Source organism: Tympanuchus pallidicinctus, unplaced genomic scaffold, assembly GCF_026119805.1.
Source record: "Tympanuchus pallidicinctus isolate F22 unplaced genomic scaffold, pur_lepc_1.0 scaffold1, whole genome shotgun sequence".
Lineage (NCBI taxonomy): Eukaryota > Metazoa > Chordata > Aves > Galliformes > Phasianidae > Tympanuchus > Tympanuchus pallidicinctus.
The window spans coordinates 3,744,935-3,766,340 of record NW_026294618.1 but is presented as its reverse complement, the minus strand read 5'-3'; the positions used below and the strand labels follow the sequence as shown (position 1 = coordinate 3,766,340).

General features: G+C 48.3%; 2 protein-coding genes across 1 annotated transcript; both read right to left on the bottom strand.

Moving 5' to 3' along the window:
• XKR6 (XK related 6) overlaps positions 1 to 21,406 on the bottom strand; it is a 433,654-nt gene that overhangs the window by 277,497 nt on the left and 134,751 nt on the right.
• On the bottom strand, positions 1,193 to 20,706 carry FAM167A (family with sequence similarity 167 member A). Its single transcript, XM_052693679.1, has 3 exons — positions 20,131 to 20,706; positions 12,787 to 13,282; positions 1,193 to 3,802 (listed from the first exon to the last, which is right to left on the bottom strand). Exons 2-3 carry the CDS (start codon positions 13,156 to 13,158, stop codon positions 3,539 to 3,541), a joined length of 636 nt encoding a protein of 211 aa, XP_052549639.1. The 5' UTR covers positions 13,159 to 13,282; positions 20,131 to 20,706; the 3' UTR covers positions 1,193 to 3,538.

The following is a 21,406-nucleotide window of genomic DNA, read 5'->3' as shown; positions in this document are numbered from 1 at the left end:
CTGACCTACACATCAAGGTGCTGAAGGTGACAGTGAGAACGATGGCTTGGCTGCCCCAGGGCTGGCATTGCAGGGGCTCCATATTGTCCTCCTGTTGCTGATGGATGCCAAAATGATGCCAAATGATGCAGAATCTCAGCTGGCCTGAATGAAGTGTGTGTGGAGCTAAGGTCTTTCAGATGCCTTGCGCTCTCGTGCGTGTCTCCAGACATGGCACTTGGGTATGAAACACACAGAGAAGGCAACAAGCCTGATTCTGGTCTTCTAACATGTCATTCTCCAGCTTTCCCAGTAGAAATGGGACTTACTGGGGCATTTCTGTGATGGTCTCTCTGTTCAGTTTCCTTAAGAGGTTGTATGGAAGCAACTGTGGGAGACACCAAAACAGAAATTGCTCACTGATTGCACTTCACAGTGCCAAAAGAGAAAGGAATGGGGCGCTTCCCTCAGGAAAAATAACCCTTTTTATCTTTGCTGGAAGAGCTGTGGCGGAGCAGTGAGGTCTCTTGTCCACTGATAGGTTGTGATGGACCATGCTGGGGAGCATGGCCAATGGACTGTAAGCTGAAAAGTGTAGAATTGATTTGTGCTGCTTCTTGACTGACTCAAAGTCAGAAATCAAGGCAGGCCACTTTTTTTTTTTTATGATTCTGTTTTTTTCTTCACACTGTAAAGTAACACGGATCTTTGGATTGGTTGCATCTAGGTGCTGCGCCTAGCTGTTACCACTGGAAGAGAAGTTCCATTAAGGTTGTTTCAGGGAAAATATTTTGACTATTCATTACAAAACGATGTCTGAGAGCAAATGAGCTGCTCTCAATGGTTACACATTAATATGCTCAGAACTGTAAGTAAAGTAAACACGAAACCCACTGGTGTAGGCACAGAGCTGTCCTGATGATGTGCATGGATAGAGAAACCTTGCACAAGCATACATCTTGAAAACACCAGGTAGTACTTTGCTGTTCAGAGCTGCTGGGACCACCTGATGCTTCTCACCATGTCCCCAGCCTTCCACTGCTGTCTGCATTTGCAAAGAGACTTGTAGTGGAGTTGGGCATTGCAGGAGATCGCATTGCTGATGGTGGCTACTAGAGGTTTGGAATCAGACAGAAACTCCCCATGCATCCCCTGGCTGTTCTGCAAGCAGAACTGGAGCCATTGAGCCCAGTGAAAGACCAGAGGCAAGGAATCGATACAGACATCATTTTATAATTAAAAAAATTTGTGCATTTCGATGAACAGCTGGCAGTCATAACCATCCCCATCCCCGCTGCAGAAAATAACGTCTGCAAACCAGACGTCTGGTATTTCTCATTCCACATATAATGACCTCCAAAGGCTGTGCTTATACTAACCTTCTGCATTCAGATACCACACAAGAGCCCAGAGGCAGCAATTCTCTGTATTTGATTCTAGGCGACCCTAGAGAGAGACAGTCCCCCTCTTCTAAGGCATTATTTTCACTGAAATTTGTCACTGCTATTTTTGATCGAAAATGCCTCTGAAAATCCACATGAGACATTAATAGGTTTTTTTTTAATTAAAAAAGTAAACAAAGAAGAATTTCAATGAGATTTTTCTTTTTCTTCTTCTCTTCTCTTCTCTTCTCTTCTCTTCTCTTCTCTTCTCTTCTCTTCTCTTCTCTTCTCTTCTCTTCTCTTCTCTTCTCTTCTCTTCTCTTCTCTTCTCTTCTCTTCTGTTCTTCTCTCTTTTTTTTTATTTTTTCCCCTCAAAATGTCCATGGGGAAATAAGGCTATTTTTCTACCAGTAAACTAAACAGTATCACGGCTGGTTGTCTTGTCCAGAGGCCAACTGGCAGTCTGGCCACAACCCTATCAGTACCTGGGCAGTACAAGTTTCAACATTCAGGCACAGCACTGCTTAACTTACTAGTATAGACAGAGCTCTGGTGCCCTCCAAATATCTTCTTCCATAGCAGAAAGAAATGTCACCCTGTGAGTTATGAACTGGAAGGGAGGAATCGCTGTGGGGTTACATCCAATGGAGCCCCAGGAGACAGGGCATTGAAAACAGCCCCTGTTCCCAGGTGGCCACGAACCCTTTCATGATGTGAGCCTCTGGGCTCACAAACACACACACACACACACAACTACTGATGCACACACACGGCTCACGGACACGGCCAGGTACAGGAAGAGGCACATCCAAATGGCCACACAGCTTCCAGCTCAGCACTGGCTCACACGTCCAGCTCATTTCCAGAGCTTGGGCTGGTGCTGCGTGGAAACAGTCACTTTCAGCTGCTCTGGCAGAGAGCAGGGCTGATGGGTTGAGAGGTGTTGAAGCCTAAAGACAGCCAAACACCCTCTGGACAGACTATCTTGGTGCCAGTTGTCCCAGGGCTGCTGTGGCTAGACCACTCATGTCCCTAGCCTTGCAGCATAGTGTGCAGCAGTGTGCACAGAAAGGCAAGAAAGTACAGCATCCATCTCACACACTGCCTGTAGGGAGAGAATCCCATGTGTCTGCTACAGGTCTAAAGCCTGCTGACGGCAGCTCATCACAGCAATACTTCTCCCTTTAATTTCATGGTTGCACTTTGATGCTCATCATGCAGAAGTCCCTTTTCTCCTCTTGAATGTCCTTTCTTTGATGGATGTGTGTTGCTACAGACAATCCAGGATTTGCTGGTGCTACTTCTGGGGGAATGTCAGCCTAAGATGACTTCTTTGATACAGGATTTCATCGGTGTAAACTGCATCCATTATCTTACCACTTTTGGAGCTAGCCGCAGGTTGCCTTGTGGCCATGGCTGGCAATGAGATCAGGAACATGTATTGCTCTGGGTATAAATTCTAGGGCACACAAGTGACTCCTGTCCATCTAAAGGCTACATAAATGTGTCCACAATCCATCCATAATAGATACCACAGGCAAAATTAAGGTAGAATACACTGGACTCAACAGAACAAGCCAGAAAGCACATTCTCACCGCATCTGGGGATACATTTAACCCGCTGTCCCTCACTTGATGAATTCTTTCCACTGGGAACCATCTTTCCACCTGAAGCAGCCCCAGAGACCTCCTGCCCGGAGCAGCAGAGGCAGAAGATGGAGATCTGAGGAAACATCTAGGGAAGAGAGAGGTATTTTCTGAAGCCACAGCTCTAGCCTGGGAGAAGATGAAAGAAAAGGGAAGGGGGGTTTTTCCCTTGCTTTTTGGCTGATCTTTAAACCTCCCCTTGGACTTCTGAGTACAACCAACCGCACTGGAGATGCATCCACCCTTTTTACTGCAGGGAGAGGATAAAGGGGAGAAGGGGCTTTGCAAAAGAACAGGCTAAGAGCAACCGCTGGGCTCAGATGCTCTCCGTGCTTCCTGCAGGTCCTCTCTTCCCAAAGGGCATCTCTGAGCCATCCTGGTGCCATATTCTGCTGCCTTGCCCTGCCACCAAGACCAGCGGTGGGTTCCCCGTTTGCTCCTGATCCCTCTGCCCCTCCGAGGCCTCTTTGTGCCCAGCCATTAGGCAGAGAGAGCCCAAACCTCCCTCTTTCTCCCTCATCCTTCCCTCTTCAGCACAGCGAGAACCGGCGCGAGTTGATGTTCATCTTGGTGACCCCGATGAGCTTGAGAGGCGTGGAGAGGCTGAAGGAGTTGACAAGGGGGAAATCACAGAAGAGATCCGCCAGCTCGTCCCTCTCCTCCAGCTCATACGTGGCGTCGTTGAGCATGCGCTGGTGGAGGTGGCAGGTCTGCTCGATCTTCAGCTTGTTGATGTCGCTGCGGAGGCGCATCAGCTGCCTGGCCAGCTGCTGGTCCTGCAGGCGCATTTCTGCCTGGAACACACGACAGAGAGGGGGGAGGGAAGGGAGGGGGTCAGGATGATGAATCTTTAGCATTAGCAGTCTGTGCTTGGTCAGATTTCCAGGAGCACTGGGAGTTAAATCCAGCCATGCCAAGGCTGTTGAATGGGATATCAGTCAGTGCAAGCTTCAGAGCCTCCATCTCAACCTTAAACAAAGCCCAAATTAATTTTGCTCACAAGGGAGCAGCCACAGGGTGAGAAGTAGCAATTAGAGGTGGAAAGAACCAATTAAAAGACCCCAGAGAACAGATTCCCAACTACTTGGCACAGATTTCCAGCCTGTGTAAATCCAGGCTGGTTCATGGCAGAAGGGAACATGGCTGTCAGCATCCCCTGTGGCTCATCTCTCTGATTGCACACAGATCTTGGGATGGGGCCTCTGTGTTTCCCATGGGAAGGAGAATATCTATCCCATGGGCTCAGTGTTTCAGAAGGTTTATTCTCCCTTGGCGTCTAACTCTGAAAGGTGGAAGGCTTAAGTGATGAAAAGAAATGGATGTATTATTATTATTACTATTTTAAATTCCAGCTTATAACTGAGCAGAAAATTGTCACAGGATACTGGGAGAGGCAAAGGGAGGAGGTGAACACCTGGCAAGATTCATGGTGAGCATCAGCCCTCATCTGGAAAGCAGAAGCAGCAGTCAAAGAGCTGATGCCAACAAGTCAAAACCCACTTCTCACCCCACATCCCTCCTCGCAGAACAGCAACAAACCACAAAAGCCACAGAGAAAACGGAGTGCTGGGAAAGAAGCCAAACAGATCAGGGTGAACCCTGTGGCTTGAATCAATCTTTAACTCTTGGAAACATGGAGGGAGCATTACAGGCTGAAAAAAAAAACACTCATGTACCACTCATGCTCCTGGTTTTGTCTTTATTTTCTCCTCCCAATAGATATGTGCAGTCCTCAGCAACATCCCTGTGCATGAGATGCTCTGCAGCCTTTCAATATCTCGAGGAGGGCTGTGAGAAAGAAGGGACAGATTCTTTAGCAGGGTCTGTTGTGATAAGGGGAAATGGTTTCAAACTAAAAGAGGAGAAATTTAGATTGGATATAAGGAAAATTTTACAATAAGGTTGCTGAGGCACTGGGACAGCTTTGGATCACTGGTTTCTTGGCTCCCTGAGGTCTGAATGAGAAGTTCAGAAATAGGAGTGAGAGGTAATTTTATTCCTGGTTGGTGGCTGGAACATGAAACTGCAGAGAGGAAAGGAGGAGGTAAAATTCACATCAGGATGCTCCACAAGTGGCCCTGGTGTTTCTACACAAGGTCTTTGTGATACATGAAGTGGGGGATGCTGCAACCAGGCTATCAACCAGGGTAGCACTGCCATTGCTTTGGTTTGTGGCACAATCCCTCCTGCTCCAGGCAATGCCTTCAAAGAGATCAGGATTGGCCTTTGCAGCATCGCCAGTCTCACAGCAAGGTGAAGCTTTAGGAGGTTGAAAGGCTCATAGGAAAGAGCTTGGCTCTGCTTCACGTGTTTTCTGCAGCTGTTGGGAAGCCCTTTGCAATCCTCAGAGCTCAAGCCAAGAGCTGACGTTAATAATGGAAGTCAATCTGAGCCAAGCAAGGCTCTTCTCTCTCCTGCACCATGGAGACACCATGGAGGACCTCGCCTGGTGCTCTCAGCCAGCAATTGGACTCCAGCTCTGTTGCCTGCAGAAGTTTCAGTTAGTTTTGTATAAATTTCACTCTGAACTTCCCTTTGAATGGTTGTCATGGCTGGGGCAATTTACTGTGCTCTGAAAACCACTATTTCCTTGCACTGAGCAGAGCAACGCCACTCAGGGAGCTTTTCTTCCCCCACGTGAGTTGCAATGAAAAAATGTTCATACTCATGATATTTTCCCCTGTTCCACAATGAGCTCTGCAACTTGACATTTTATCAGGAATGTTATTGAGCTAACCTTTGGTCAGTGTTTCTTGTCAATTGATCAAGCTATGTAAGAAACATCAACAAATGCTTTCGTGAAAGGTTTTGATGAACATGGGATAAAAAAAATATGAAAAGGGTTTAAAAATTAATTAAGAGGCCATTATGGAAAGGCATAAATGAAGATCGCTATTTCCCCCCTACAAGCCATGTTTCTGAACCAGTTCTTTCTTTCTCTGCTTTTCTAAGAAAACATTTTGCTTTTATGCAAGTTCGCAGACAAAGCTGCTTGGGCTGTTGGTGTTAGATCCCAGTTTTGTCCTCCAGTGCTCCATCTGCAGTCTTCATTCACTTCCTTCACCATACCCTGTTGTTTGTGGAAATGGTATCTCCCACTGCCATGCCAACCACAAGTCCTCCTGTATAGGAGGGGGAGAGCTGTGTGGGGCAAAATCTGCACCCACCTACATTGATCATTTCTTGTCCTAGACAAGCCCTTGCTATGCTCTGGGGATCAGTGGGGGAGCAGGGCAAAAGATGTGAGATATGTTGATTTCCCAGGGAGAAAAAGTCCCTTTTTGCCCTCCAGGAAAGCAAGGAGGATGGATGAGGAGCAACGTATTGTAATGACTTACTAAAAGATTACCACCAGGAGATACAGGATTTGCCTTGTCTGAGGAGGTGATGATGGACAGGACTGGGCAGTCCACAGGAAAGTGATGTGCTTTGTTCATAAACTCCCAAAATCTTAGCAGGATCTGGATCAGAACCCAGAAATACCAATTCTCCTTCTTTTTCCTACAAGCTTCTCGTCAGTATTAGAGACACGTAAGATGTCCCACACCGAGGACCAAGCCATCACTAGAAATCCTCTTTCAAAGAGGAGAACTGCTAGATCAGCAAGCTCCAAAAGCTTCCTGGAAAGACTTAATGGGATTACAGGGGCTGCATCACAGCTAGCTGTGGGTTTTTGGTTTATGCAGCTCACCCACAGGGACAGCTACTATAATGCAACTCAATGGGACGACAACAGATCCCACACACTCTGCAGTGTCCCCTAGGAATCCACAGGGCAGACCAGCAGCAGCCATGCATCGTTTCCAAGTTTTGCATGCCAAGTGCAGAAGCAATCTCACGTATTTCTTGCTTGCACAAACCACTTTTTAACAATGTTCCCTGCCTCTTTCCGGCCCAGCTCCAGCAGGCGAAGAGCTGCGTGGGTCTGGGAAAGGGAACCAAACCCAAGCCCTTCCTGGCAGAGGACCGGCTACAACCAGCAAATTGAATCACAAAACCACAGATATCTGAATGAGAGAGTCTTAGGAAGGATTTTCTGTTTGGGTTGGGCCTCTGAGTCTTCCAGGAATGTTTAAAATGAGGGAGGGAGGGAAGATTTTGGATGCTTCCTTGCCTTTTGTCCAGTCTAGGTGGCTTACCCCAAATATTCAGCTGCAGCTCAGGATGCAGCCTAGGTTTATCTCCAAGTTTGTCTCTAACCATGGGCTGTCTGTATGGTTGCAGACACTATCAGTGTTCCCACTGCCATTAGTCCACCTCCTGCTGTGCTGCTATGGAGGGAAATAGCAACAGAGACCATTCCAGGGTATGGAGGTGTCATGGAGCTCCTTGGCACCTCTTCCCAAGACAGAAGTGTCCCGTGGACAGGTTCCCAACCTGAAGCTCAGGGTAGTGATCAGCGGAGAAAGGGTTGCTTCCATGGATCCAAAAGATCAAAAGAAAATGAAAGGTGAAGTGGTGCCTTCCCAATTGGGTGCAACCACTTGGATTTGAGCAGAGGCCGGTCATTAAACCCTTGCCAAAACACTTCAGAGAAATTGGTTAGGTCTGTGTTTAGATTTGAGGCTTCATCTTCAAAGGTGCTCAGATGACACCCTGCTGTGGCTAATTTTGGATGCTCACGCCCTTGTGGTGCAACCCACAGTCTGAAACAAGGCACCTAATCATTGCTTCAGCAACGAAGCTCATGATGACACTGTGGGTGTCACCCTGTTGTTTAAAATCTCTCTTAAAAGCTCTTGTTCAACTAATATTGATGTCAAAACTCAGAATAATATCTGGACCATGCTGACAAGTCATGTTGCTCCTGATGGGGAAAGCAAATTGGTCTGAAATGGAGACAGTGATAGTCATTAGAGTCTATGCCATCCTTGTTGGCTGTTTTATTAGGATCAAATAGCATTTGCTCAATCCATTGGAAGAAATCCGTTGGGAATTCAGCCACTCTCAGGTTTAGTCCTCCACCAGTCCAGTCACCTCTGCACTTCAATGTGGCTTTTCTGTCTGTCTGACCAGCAAAATATTGTTCATAGGATGATTTGAGTTGGGAGGGATCCTTCAAGGCCATGTGTCCCACTCCCTGCACTGAACAGGGACACCCACAGCTCCATCAGTGCTCACAGCCCATCCAGCCTGACCTTGGCTGTCTGCAGGGATGGGGCACCACCGCCTCTCTGTGCAACCTGTGCCAGTGCCTCACTGCCCGTATTGTAAATAACTTCTTCCTTATATCCAATATAAATCTCCCCTCCTTTAGTTTGAAACTATTTCAGCACTGATGAAAAGCAGCCACATTTGACATGAGAAAGGCAAAGAGGGCAAAGAAGAGACAGGAGGCAGGAAGGGAACTGTTCCAGCCTTCAGGCAGTTCAATACATGCTGAGTACTGCAATTTGCTCATACACCTACACAGAGCCTCTCAGCACAAAAACAAGAGCAGGAATTTGCATGTCCGAATAAATCAGCTTCTCAGAGCCAGATTCCCAGCAGGTGCCAGCTGATGGGGCTGGCTGGAGCTCAGTGGGCATATTCAGTCTTATATACCAGGGCCAGATCTTCATGTGCAAATGGCAGCATGGGGTACTGAGATGGGTCACCTGGGGAGAAGGACCAAGAGCAGCAGATGCTCAGTAAGACCTTGGGTTTGTCCCTCACTTTGCTTCTGAATGGGAGGAGCCTGAACCTGGCTGAACCTGAACCTGAGCAGATTCTGGACACATGGATGCAAATTCCCTGCAGCATGGGATGACACTCATTTTGTGAACTGAGAGTAATGCTTCAGATTTAGCAGGTAGCTTTAATTCGTATGGCCAATTCTTATGGCCTATTCTGCTAAGTGGAAATATGGGTATACACATTAAATTCACTTTGCTTCCAGAATTGTGTGATCTAATACAAACTGCTTATTGGGAGCATGTGCAAACTCCTGAAGCTCTAGCTGTTTGGCAGGGTGCTAACTGGTACAAGCCAGAACCATGCTGGGGCCGTGCTAGTGAACCAACCCTGCCTAAATGTGCTTGTAGCTGAGACAGGATTGCACAGTGTGAGTGATGGAGATGTACATCCTGCACTGCTGCATTCCAAGAGCACAGGCTGCTGGTCCACTTTTTTTCTGGACATACAGCAGCTTTTGCCCTTCCGTTAGGTAGATGAATCCTACATACACTAATTTGCCTTCTCTTGGAGGACTGCATAAAATGGGAAGAATTCATCCTGTGATGGAAAGCGGCACGGCAGAAGCAGATTTCACCCCAGCTATGACTACTGGATCATTTTTGGATGCTCTTCAAAAAGCTGCCCAGTTATTCACATGGGCTGTGTCTGTAATAGTAGAGCAAGGAAAGCCAAAGCACAGCACAGCCACCAAGCCCTGGCCTCCTTCATCTTTCCTCTCTTACATTAAGGAAAACTGGAAGGATTTATTTCCCAATTAGGGTGACCATAGCAAATGGATGGGTACTGGAGCCCTTCCTGGCCTTTCTGGTCTTGGATCCTTGTCCCTGATCTAGTGGTTGGCAACTCTGTCCACAGCAGGGGCTTGAAAGTAGTTGATTTTTGAGGTCCCTTCCAAGCCAAGCCATTCTAGGATTCTATGATTCTAGGATTCTATGATTCTAGCATTCTATGATTCTATGATTCTATGATTCTATGATTCTAGCATTCTAGCATTCCAGGATTCCATGATCCTGCCTTAAGTATATGTAGAAACTCAAACAACCATATCCTGCTCTGAACCTTCCTGTTTGCTTGACTATCATGAAATGGTGGTAAACAAGGAAAAATCCTGGTTGTGATGAATGGAAGCTTGTTAATATACAAAAAAGAAAATTCTTTTCACTCTTGAGATGTAATGTGAAATGTGTCTTTTTGTTCCAGCACTCTGTGAAACGATGGCCTCGCTGGCAGCTCTGACCAACAGCACTGCCTCCAACATAGCTGTTCAACTATGTGGTCAGTCAAATACATGCTCCCTCTTTTGGGGAAATTGTTCTAAATTACATGAGTCACATCCAAATCCAGTAAAGACTGGTATAATTAAGACAGAGGAAAATGGAAAGTGAGGAAAAAATAGGGTTTACTTTGCCCTTTTTCTTCCTTAATTTAAACTTTAGATTCTCATCAGATGATGTTTGATGTACCACACCCCAGTCTAAAGGGTAGAATTGGACTCTAAGACAATTTATACTTTTGGCAGAAGACCAAAGAACAAAGCAAATGCTTTAAACACTGCGACTCTAAGAAGGAAAAATCTGTCCCTTCCTGTCTCCAGGCACTTTGAGACTTGGGTTTTACATCTAGTCCTCTGTGAATGTGAGAATTCATCACAGATGCAAGCATGGACCTGGGTTCAGGGCTGAGATTAGGAGCTGATTTCTCTCCAGAGCCCTGAGTGGGAATCATAGAACCATAGAATCATCCAGGTTGGAAAAGACCTCTAAGATCATCCAGTCCAATCTCAATCCATACCCACCATGTCCACTGATCATGTCACTCAGTGCCACATCTCTTGATGATACGTATATACTTGTTGAACACTTCCAAGGATGGTGATCCCTCCACCTCTCTGGGCAGCCTGTGCTAATGAAGCACCACTCTTCTGAAGAAGAAATTGTTCCCAATATCCAGCCTGGGCCTCCTCTGGTGCAATTTAAGGCCATCACCTCTCATCCTAAAACAGTGAGATCGACTCAGAACGCTTTGTTATATTCCAGGATTCCTGAAGTTCTGCTTTTGTCTTCCAAAAGCCACGGTCCTGAGAAACATCTCGATCACCAAAATTGACATCCAGGACCATTTCTGTCAGTAAGTACTTTAGAGATCTTGGCAAAAACAGCGAGAGCAACAAAAATTTGTCAAATAAACATTCTTTGGAGCAGAACTCACAGATGTGTTTAAAAAACGTTTTGCATGGGAAGTTTTCTTCAGAGACTTTCAGTGTTTATCAAAACCAAAGCCCTTGCACAGGAACATGTCCCCAGGTGTATCTGGCCTCACGTTTCACCAGGGGAAATTCAGGCTGGACGTTAGGAAATGCTACTTCTCTGAAAGAGTGGTCAGGGGCTGGAATAGGCTGCCCAGAGAGGTGGTGGAGTCACTGACCCTGAAGGTGCCCAAGGAACGTCTGGATTTTGTGTTGAGGGACATGGTTGAGTGAGAGCTACTGGTGGTAGGTGGATGGTTGGGCTAGATGTTCTTGTAGGTCTTTTCCAACCTTGGTGATTCTGTGATCTGAAACCCACATGCTTTCCCAGTCCTTGGGGACTATGCTGCAAAGATTGCTTCTCTCCAAACAACTGCAACCGCTATTGGCAATCACAGGCAAACATCTAATTAGGCAACAGAGTCACATGATATCCATTATAGCCAGTTTCCAGTTACATGAGCCAAATAATTTCATTCTATTTTCATTTTCATTCTAGAAGGGAAGGATCGTGGGAAGTGAAGTCTCAGTCTCTTGTTCCTATACATGTGAAGTGCCCACGTGTCTATTCTCCAGCCTGAAAATGGCTGCTCCAGTTGGGCTGTCTATCCTACTGACCTCCTCTGGACTCCATGAAGGATGCATCTATGCTTCTTCCTGGGAAATGTCCCCAGATTCCCAAACTGGGCTGAGAACAGCTTGGGGCAGTGCTATGAAGATCCTGACAGCAATGCAAAACGTCAAAGTTGAGCTTCTTCTAGTGTCTGTGCCCTAGCTCTGTTTATTTTCCCAGGGTATATGTAGTGTTTATGTCTTGTTTTCTTCTCCTTGAATCACAGTTAACAGCATTTTTGATTGCCCTTGAACTGCATGGAGCCAGGGCAGTGAAGGCTGTATGGCTCTGGCCCCCGTGTTGGCCATGTCCCCTCAGAAAGCCACCGGCCACCTCCTTGCTTTGGAGAGATAGAAGGTCTCCAGTCCTTCAATCTATCAGTTTTTAACTACCATAATAGGGATTTATGTAAGATGGTGTGCCTGTCTGATATGAAGGGCTGACAGAAATATGAACCAGAGCCTAATGAAGGAGACAAACTTGTAAGAGTTGGCTGAGGAGGGTTCTGAGATCAGGCTCTGGCATTGTACATGCAGCAGGGGAAGGAAAATACGCTTTCTTAGATGTTACTGAGTAATGTGAAACAAAAAGAAGCACTGAGGGCAGGGCAGAAATAACCTGGGAGAAGCAGGTTGCCCCAAAATCTTATAGGAGGTTATGAGTTGAAAAAAAAAAAAAAAGGAAAAGAGCCAAAAAGAGGGAAATAGGCAATCATTTGGAGATTATATTAGCAGATGCTTGTCAAATGCAGCACTCTGCAGACAGTAATCCCACTGAGGATACTGACAGCCTCAAGAAGCAAGGGTAAATCTAGGGGACAGGTCTTGCTAGGCACATTCCTTTTCTACAGCCTTGGTGTAACATCCCTTCCTGAACCCCATCAGAGAAGGGCTATTGCAGCAGCTACATCCATGTGTCACTCCTTCTGTATTCACATGAGTGTTGACGTGTGATTAGAGAAGCAGAAGAAGCAAACTGCTGAAAATCTCAGCTAATAAAAGCTACGGTATTCCCTGAGCATTTGGGATCCCAGCAAGGACAGTGAGGTTGGCCCAGCTTCTTCTCTGAGGCAATAGATGCTGTCATTCACCTTTCCCTTCCCCACAGCCCCCCACAGCAGCTGCAGCGACTAATGGTTGCCTTTCCACCAGGTACAGAAGGCAGGTGGGAACAAGGAGCTACTCATTTCCTTCATTTTTCTCTTGAAAAAGAGTGCTATCTATCTGGGACAGGAAACCACTTACCAGTTCCTTCCTGAGCCACGTCAAAGCTTCATCGATGCTCTCAAAGTCGCCTATTTTCCCTGAGGTAAGTGTCACCTTGTCCTGGGCAGGGCTCCCGTTGAGATGCAGCTGCACATTTCTTAGAGGGACAGTGTCCTCTGTGCCCTTTTTGGCCTCGTTCCCCTCCTCATCCCCAACGGGTTGGGGGCTCTTCCATGCCTGCTCCTCCAGCTTTGCCTTCCACTCCAGGTAGGACGGGCGTCTTGTTTCCAGCCTCAGCTTCTCAGTCAGGGCCTTGAGGCTCCTTAGGTGATCATCAGGAGGAACAGCACTTCCAGTGCCAGCATCTGTTCTGTCCAGGGCCTCTTCTATCTGGATTTTAGGTAGGGACATTCTCCCTGGGGGTCAAACGGCATGGGGTGGGATCCCAAGGGTCGGAGGTGGGGTAGGATGCCCTAATGGCCAGGTCTTGGATGAGAGCTCCTGCTCAAGCCCCACACCAAACCTGGGTGAATACCTAGAAGAAAAACAGAGGATTGTTTTCCACTTTTAAAAGGAAAAGGGAGCAAGAAGGGGGAGACAGCTCTTGCAGAGCACTGGCTTTGGGAAAGGCACAGTGCCAAGGTGTGTTACCTCATCTCAGCTATCTGCTTCATGGGCAGGAACAGACAGGCTCCAGCTCTTAGTGGAGCTCTGGTTACCTACATCTCCAATACTTAAGGGGCTGTGAAAAGGTTGCCAATGAGACCAGGACAAATGCACACACCCTTCTGAGGACAAATCATACTGCCCAACGTCCTCTGGAGCCAACAGTGGCTATTGCTGAGTGATGGGGTGGTCCTGCTTGGCAGTCCTATTTCTTTTCACTTATGCAAGATAGGGACAGTTAAAGTAAGGCAACGTAAACTTCTCCCAGGAGTTTGAGCCAAGGGGAGAGCTGGAAAAATGCCTTCACTTGTTTATGTGTTTACTTATTTATTTATTTTCTTGCTCAATTTCGCAGATTTGGGTTTAGATTTAGGCTTGCTAAGGACACCAGCCTCCAGCCATGGGAATCAGATTCCACCCATCCAGTGAGCCTGGGGCAGGAGCATGGCCCCTGGCCAGTTCTGGCAGTAACTGGGACACTGGTGTGGATGGGCTCAGATGCTTACTCTCAGGGAAATCTGGACTTGTGGTTTCCATCTCTGACTATCCCCAGTATACCAATTGGAAATGGTCCATCACCCGTGCTAACTCCCAAATTGCAACTCTGTAGTGTTTGGGAGAGGGTCAGCTAGCTTGGGCCAAAGCCAGGACTTGAATACCTCTGTGGGAGTTAAACTCAGGCAGCTGCTGCATACATTTCAGGTGGGATCAGATAAGAGACATTCTCAAGGTCATATATTCATCTGCAGCTGAGCTAGGAATAGATCCAGAGCTCTCGTCTACATGTCAAACACAAAACAAAATACTTTCTGCCTGCCTGGTAATATGCCCAGAAAGACCAGCCAGGATACGCAGTTTCTAGCTGGATGCACTGAAACACAGCGATACGAGTTAACTCAGCCATTCTCCTCCCTGCTATGTGTGCCCACAAAGACGTGTGCAGCTCTGAAACCCAGACCATAATTATGCCTCTCGAACCTTTTCAGAAAGAAGATTCAATTTAAAATAAACACCAACAGTGAGCAAGATTTATCCCACAATTGTGTGGAGGCACATGGGCTGAATGAGTAGTTGATAATATACACACAGACAGTCTGGGGGTGGAGAATTACTCATGTTGTGGTCTTGTTCCTGCTCCTATTTATGTTAATGAGGGTTTTACGGTGAGTGGGAGCAAGCCCAGATACTACGCCAGTTTGAAGCCAAGAGCTCTCATGCCTGGAGCAGCACAATTTTGTTTCTTCTGCTGAAAAATAAATTGCAAGGAGGGACAAGAAAAGGGCTGCCCATTCAGAGAGTCAGGATGTGCACTAGCTTGTGCACTGAGCTGAGAGCACACTGACAGATTTTGCTCCAGCACTGCATTCTAGCCCATCAAAGTCAATAAAGGGTAGCACCTAATGAGTTCGGAGACCTTAACCAGGTTGGATGGGGCCCTGGGCAGCCTGGCCTACTATTAAATGTGGAGCTTTGTGGCCCTGCATGTGGGGTTGGAGCTTCATGATCTTTGGGGATCCCTTCCAGCCCAAGCCATTCTGTGATTCTATGATTCCATTAAGTAACCAAGCGTTTTTCCCTCTGGTGGGTTGATGATTGCTAGCTGTGGCTGAATCCAGCTTTCCAAAAGCTGAACACGCCAGGCTGCTGGATTTGGTTCTCCTTAACACGGATAATACTCTTACTGTAAGGCTGACATTGTCAAACATCACAACATCAAAGTAGAGGGTCCACAAACTCTTTCATCTTGCGTCTCCAGTACAAACCAGCAGCTTGTGTTGCCTGCTGAGGGATTGGATACTTATGCACCATTACAGCCCACCTTACACCTCCCATGTGCAATATGAAACTTCTCATAATTCAGTGGACAGACCCCAGACAGGCACATCTGTCCTCCAGCTTCTCCAAACTGAAAACAGGCACAAAGGAGCTGCCTCAAATTTCATATTGATATCTCGGACTTGATTGAAAGACCTGCTGCAGAAAGAGAGCTCTGAAATTTGTACATGTGAAAAATGTCTGTGTGTAATCCAAACCTGCCTGCTGCCCCAGTGCTAGCTGATTCCCAGGAACAAACCTGACCTCCAGGCTCACTTTCCTCACAAGAAAAAGACCTGGAGTGGTTAACCCTTGATTTGTCTTCTTTATCACAACTGCACTCTGTTGGTTCGTGCTGTACCAAATTAGGGGTAACAAGAAGTTGGCACCAAAATGGTGACCAAAACCCAACAGGTTTCCCCCTTTCCTTTCATGAAAGCTGTCAAACCTGAACGTACAGGACACATCAGTTCACCAGGTCAACAGAATGCCTTTCATCTCCTTCTTGGGTCAGGCTTCCATGGAAAAGTCAGCTTCACTGAGCCACTTGGTAAGCTGCTGTGCAAAGGGATTAGCAGTAGTGTGCAAACGGGATGGAGAAATAACAGGACTGTCATCTGGATGGGGTGTGAAGTCCCATCATGCCAAATCTCACTGAGCAAACACGCCTTCAGGCCTGGCTTTTACACCTTTGCAAGTCAGCAGAGCAAACCCTTCCCTCTCCCACACCTGACACATCTCACAATGTCCTTGGGCAGTCCTGTACTCTAAGAAACCAAGTCATAGAATCATAGAATGATAGATGGCATGGGTTGAAATGGACCACAATGCTCATCCAGTTCCAACCCCCTGCTGTGTGCAGGGTCACCAACCAGCAGCCCAGGCTGCCCAGAGCCACATCCAGCCTGGCCTTGAATGCCTGCAGGGATGGGGCATCCACAGCCTCCATGGGCAACCTGTTCCATTGCCTCACCACCCTCACAAAATGATGCTACAGCCTGTGGGAGTTTTATGTGCCTGAAAAATTTTATACACCTCTGCCTTCCCATCAACTCTCTGTGCTCTGCTCTGCTCTGAATGAGGCTTTCAGGAAGCAGCATTGCTTGCACATTTACAGCCTGCTCAATTTAGGGCCATAAATAAGGGCATGCAGTGCTTTGGAAGGCCACATGTCAGGGAGCAAGGGGCCTAGGGGAAGAAAGAAGAAAAAGGAGAAATACTCAGGATAAAAATTGGAGGAAAAAAAGCAGGATAAATAAAGCCATCAGTTACAATAGGTATGAGGAAAAAAATATTCTGCTCCTTTCACTACTCCTGATGGACATCAACTTGCAGTAATGCCATTTTTTATTGCAGAGGAGCAGCAGTGATTTTAAGAGTCTACATTACTCTACTTATCTCCTTTGAGAATAAAAACACAGCTCAGTGAGTGACAAAGCTCATGCTGAGAGAAGTCCTTTAGCTGGATGAAGAAGTGCCATCAAGGACCATGGATAACACTTCTGGCATGTGGCAAACAGGGCTTGGACTATTAATGACCATCAAAAATCACTTTAGCCCCTTTTATCCCTCTGGCTGGTTAGGCAGCTCACACAACTGGCCTTCAGGAGCCGAACTCTGAGGATCTTCAGGGATACACAGAGCATCTTCAGGTGTCTTGTTCCCATCTGGATGTCCATACTCTGACTGTTATCAGAGCAGGGATGCTCTGTATGACCCATGGTGTTTAGGATGAGGTTCCCCAGATCGCTGGCAGCCATTTACTCTTGGAGTTTGTATGGGTTTCACTTTATGAGCCACACACTCAGCCCTTCACCCTATGAAAGAAAAACTTATGTAGAAATTGCACCAACCAACACCATCCTTGGTGGGTGATGAAACCTCATGAAGAATAGAGCAGGAGGAGGGGGGCAGAGCCAGCTGTTGGGGTACAGCAAAAAGATGGGGATGGGGATGGCTGACCTCCCTGTGGTCTGCAGCAGATTGGCAGTGGGATGGTGAAGAGGATGCCTTCCTTTCCTGTCCTGAAGCGACCTTCAGCCACCCTCTTCCCAGCAGAAGATGCCTGCAGCCCAAAGATCATCCTGATCCTGAAGCCGGCAAATGGCCAAGCTGGGCATCAGGAGCATGAGCACAGTTCCAGGTCTGGTGAATCCCCCACACTTGCAGGGATAGCAATGTTACCTGTGTCCCTTCTCATACATGGACCCACCTCTAACCTAATGCAGGACACAAGCTCAGGGAGCTGAGCAGCTTTCTGTGCCCTGGCTGACTGAAGGTTGAGAGGTGCAATCTCAGAGTTACATCATGCTGTGTCTGGGATACTGACTTAATAGGGTTCTGAGTGCACTGGATGTTCCTATGCATTTATGTCTGTGAACAATGCCCCCAAACCCTCTCAAGTAGCTAATATGCTCAGGACAGCAGCCCATCCTGTTATTTCAGCCTTAGGGTGCAGTCATGGCATTTGCAAATACATGGGGACAAGAGGGAAGGACTGGGCTTCTCCAGTCATGTGTGACCTGAAGCACGGTGAGGGTTCACCTCCTTCTGCCCAAACAGCCCCCGGGTACAATAGAGGAGAGAAAGCAGTGGGGGACTGCAGCCAAATAAGAAGAGGGGACCACTTATCCCTCTGGCATTTCTCTCCAGCCTCAGTGGCAGTGTCAGAACCTGCTTTCAAGAAGTACATCTGTTCCTTCATACCCGTCTACCTCTAAGCCCGTTCCTTGCACAAGTCACAGCCAGCTGCTTTTGAGGCAGCAGGATGGAGACTGCCTCTGTTGGGTCCTGGCAGCCCCATCTTCTGAGCAGCCCAGTTCCCCTCCATCAGCAGATTTCCAGTGGTTGGGTGGAAACCCAGCATGAAAACGGTCCAGGCTTTGCCAGATGTTTGGCATTCCTGCAAATCAGGAATTCTTCTGGTGATGAGTGGGAGACCAGGAAGGCTCCATAGAAAGTGGATGGAGGGCAGTATTTCCTCTCAGCCCACCGCATAAAGCAAGGTATAATTGTTATTAGAAGGGGTTGGGCTGTAGAAGAAAAGGCAACTTTGCACGCCCTTGATGAAAATACTCCATCCACAACAGCCATGTTCTTGCAAGCGTTGGGCAAGCCTCGCTCCTCCAGGCACTGCCCCAAGGTCCCAGCAGGATGTGGGACCTCACCCTGGCTCCTCAGCGGGACCCCAAAGGACCAGTGATTTGGCAGAGCCCCTTTCTTCCTTCACTTTCCCCACCACCCCCCTACCCTGCTGGGTTTCACCCGTGAAAAGAGCAGGGCAGGGACCTCTGTGCCAGCACAGCCAGGACTCCTTGGGAACGAGCTGGATCAGGCTGAGAAATGCTCCCTTCCCAGGGGGCTGCCACAGGGAGTTATTTTTCCCTTCATGCAGCACGAAGGCAGCAGCAGAAGGGTACATTCCTGGTAAGAAACAACAAACCTTTCTCCTGCCTTCATTCTGCCCAGCACTGAGCTTCCCCTGCAGAAGCAAGTGCCAGTTCCAGCTCCAAATTAAAGCAATCAGGGGCAGGATCAGCCCCCACGACCCCTTAATCCCCTCTACACACCGCCTGTCCCATCCAATTACCGCCTCAGCAGCCAACAAGCACTGCTCTCAGACCTGCTCCTCCCCAGCATTACCAGCGCTGATCCCCACATTACTGTTCAATATCTCATTTAAGGCAAGTTGCTCACAAACAGATCCCTGCTCCCTCCCCTCCAAAAAGATGAATTACTCTCAGGTTGATTTTTATAAACATATACTTCTTTTTTTTTTTTTTTTTCCTGCAGTATTTCTGCTACATTTTTCAAACCTGAATGGCTGCGGGGCTGTTGTGAGCTCCTTCCCTTTCTGTTTTATTTATGCACCATTCAGATCCCCCGGAATGGGCACAGGGATGCAGAGGGGACACGGCACGCAAATAACAGCCATGGAACCTAAATGATGGCTGGGGGAGGGAAACCCACGTCTCGTTCCCACTGAGAAGTGGGGAATCCATCAGATTCGGGCAGACAAAGCCGGACGCAGCCCCTCACTGCCAACAAGGCGCTCGGTTTTTATTCATTTTCCCCCTCTTTCCACCAAGGTTCCCAATGTGGGAAAGCTTGGAGGGGCAAAGCGGCGGTGAATAATGCAGGGAGCATGGTGGGGAAATAGGGAGGGGTCCTCCAGCTCTGCACTTGGGCTGGGAGCAGGGTGCTTTTGTGCCGGCGCTGGTAGGGGTGCAGGCTGATCATTCATTTTAGCAATTAGCCCCGAGATAATTAGAGGGCTCTGTAGAAGTTCTGGGTGATTTTTTTGGGTTGTTTTCTTTTTTTTTTTTTTCTCAGTCTGATTTGGTCAGTCCTCAGCAGGTGGAAACCCACCCTGCTCAGCGCCGTGCCTGCCTCAAAACCTGCAGGTAGTGACGCCCTGCGAGGCCAGCAGGCTCCATCCCATGATGTCTGCGCTGCACAAACCCCTCCAGGGCTCTTGCAGATGTCGGGGAGGGGACAGAGGGAGCAACAGGTGATTGTCCCGAGCCGGGGACAGACTCTTCTCTGTTACACCACAGCCCGTGGAGAAAAATCCCTCCCCCTCCCCGGAAGGTTGCCCCTCACCTCTCCCCAGCTGCGAGCAACATCCCCATTTCAAAGAGGGGTGCAAGCACTGCAGTGATTGCTACCCATCCCAACCATCGGGGTGCCACCAGTCTGGATGTTTCCAAGGGATTTTGGCCAAGCTGGAATGAGTGGAATGAGTCCCCAGCCCCACAACAGGGGAGCAGGCATGGACACCATCACCGTGCTGGAGTCCCCATTGCCCCCCCCACGATACACTCTCCCTTAGGACCTGCTCCTTGCCGAGCCCCATTCCCACAAGGCTCCCACGCCAGGTATCCCCTTCCAACCCCAACTCACCGGGGAGGCTCTCAGCAGCAGCGCTGCACGGACATCTTGCCTCCCTCCTTCCTCCGTGGGGCTCCAACTTGGTATTTGCAGAGCGATGTCACCAGCGCCTTCAGGAGACTGTCTCATCCTCCTCCCTGTCGCGCTTCAGAAATCTCTCTCTCTCTGTGTTGTTTTTTTTTTCTTTTTCTTTTTTTTTAATTTAAGGGACTTTTTTTTTTTTTTTTTTTTTTTTTTTTCCAGTGGTTGCGTCAGGCCTGTTGCCTGGAGACAGGCGAGCTATTCCAGTTTGAGCTTTTCAGTCCAGATTTCCTGTCTCTCTTTCATTCATACCACCAAGCCCCGAACCTACCTCCCACCAAGCAATAACCCTGGAGAGACCTGAAAGGGAGGAGCCACACCGCCTGGGTCCTAGACATCCTCCTTCCAGACAGGAGGGGTAACGATGCTACTGGCAATGGAGGGCTGCTGCAAGGGCAGGGACCCCAAAAAACCCACAGGAGACACACGGATGGCATCCCCGTGGCTGTTCCCATCATGTTCCGAGGAGAGCTGGGGACCTCTGGCACTAGGGAGAGCTCACAGATAATGTTTCCCAAATGTTTGCCTAGAGGTGAGCATGTATACTGAAGGCAAAAAGGGATGGGGATAACCTGGCAAGGCTGTGTGGGTGTCTCTGGGAAGCCCTGGGGTGGGTAACTTGGGGCACTGCTTGCTGGCACCACCCAGAAACCAGTTGTTGCCCATCTGCTGTGCTGGGAAAGCCCCTGTTGCTCCCACATTTCACCCAGCAGGGCTGGAAATCATTTTAACTGCTTCCAAGAATGGAACCATAGAGGCACGAGCCCAGTTGCTGAGTGACTCCGAGACCATGGTCTTCCTTCCTTCCCCGGGGGTTAAGAATTAAACCTGCAACACGTGGGGGTGCCTCTGGAAAGGAACCCCACATCTGTCTCCACATGCAGCTGTTGCACATCTGGCATCTCAGGACAGCGCCTGCAGACACGGTGGTGTGAAGGGTTAAGTGCTGGCCATAGACACCTCATTACCCCGGCCCCTTCCCACAGCCAGCCTCCTTCCTTTCTTTTTTTTTTCTTTTTCCCCACCCTCCTCTCCCCCAGGGCAGTGGGGAATGATTTACAGCCCCTCCCTGAGCCCAGCGTCCCTACAATCCCATCACCAGGCTTCAATCCCCACCACCCCCATCCCCACACCCTGCAGCCCCTCCAGCATAGGGTACAGCCCTGCAAGACCATGCAGACTTCAAAGAGTGAAGAACAGCATTTTC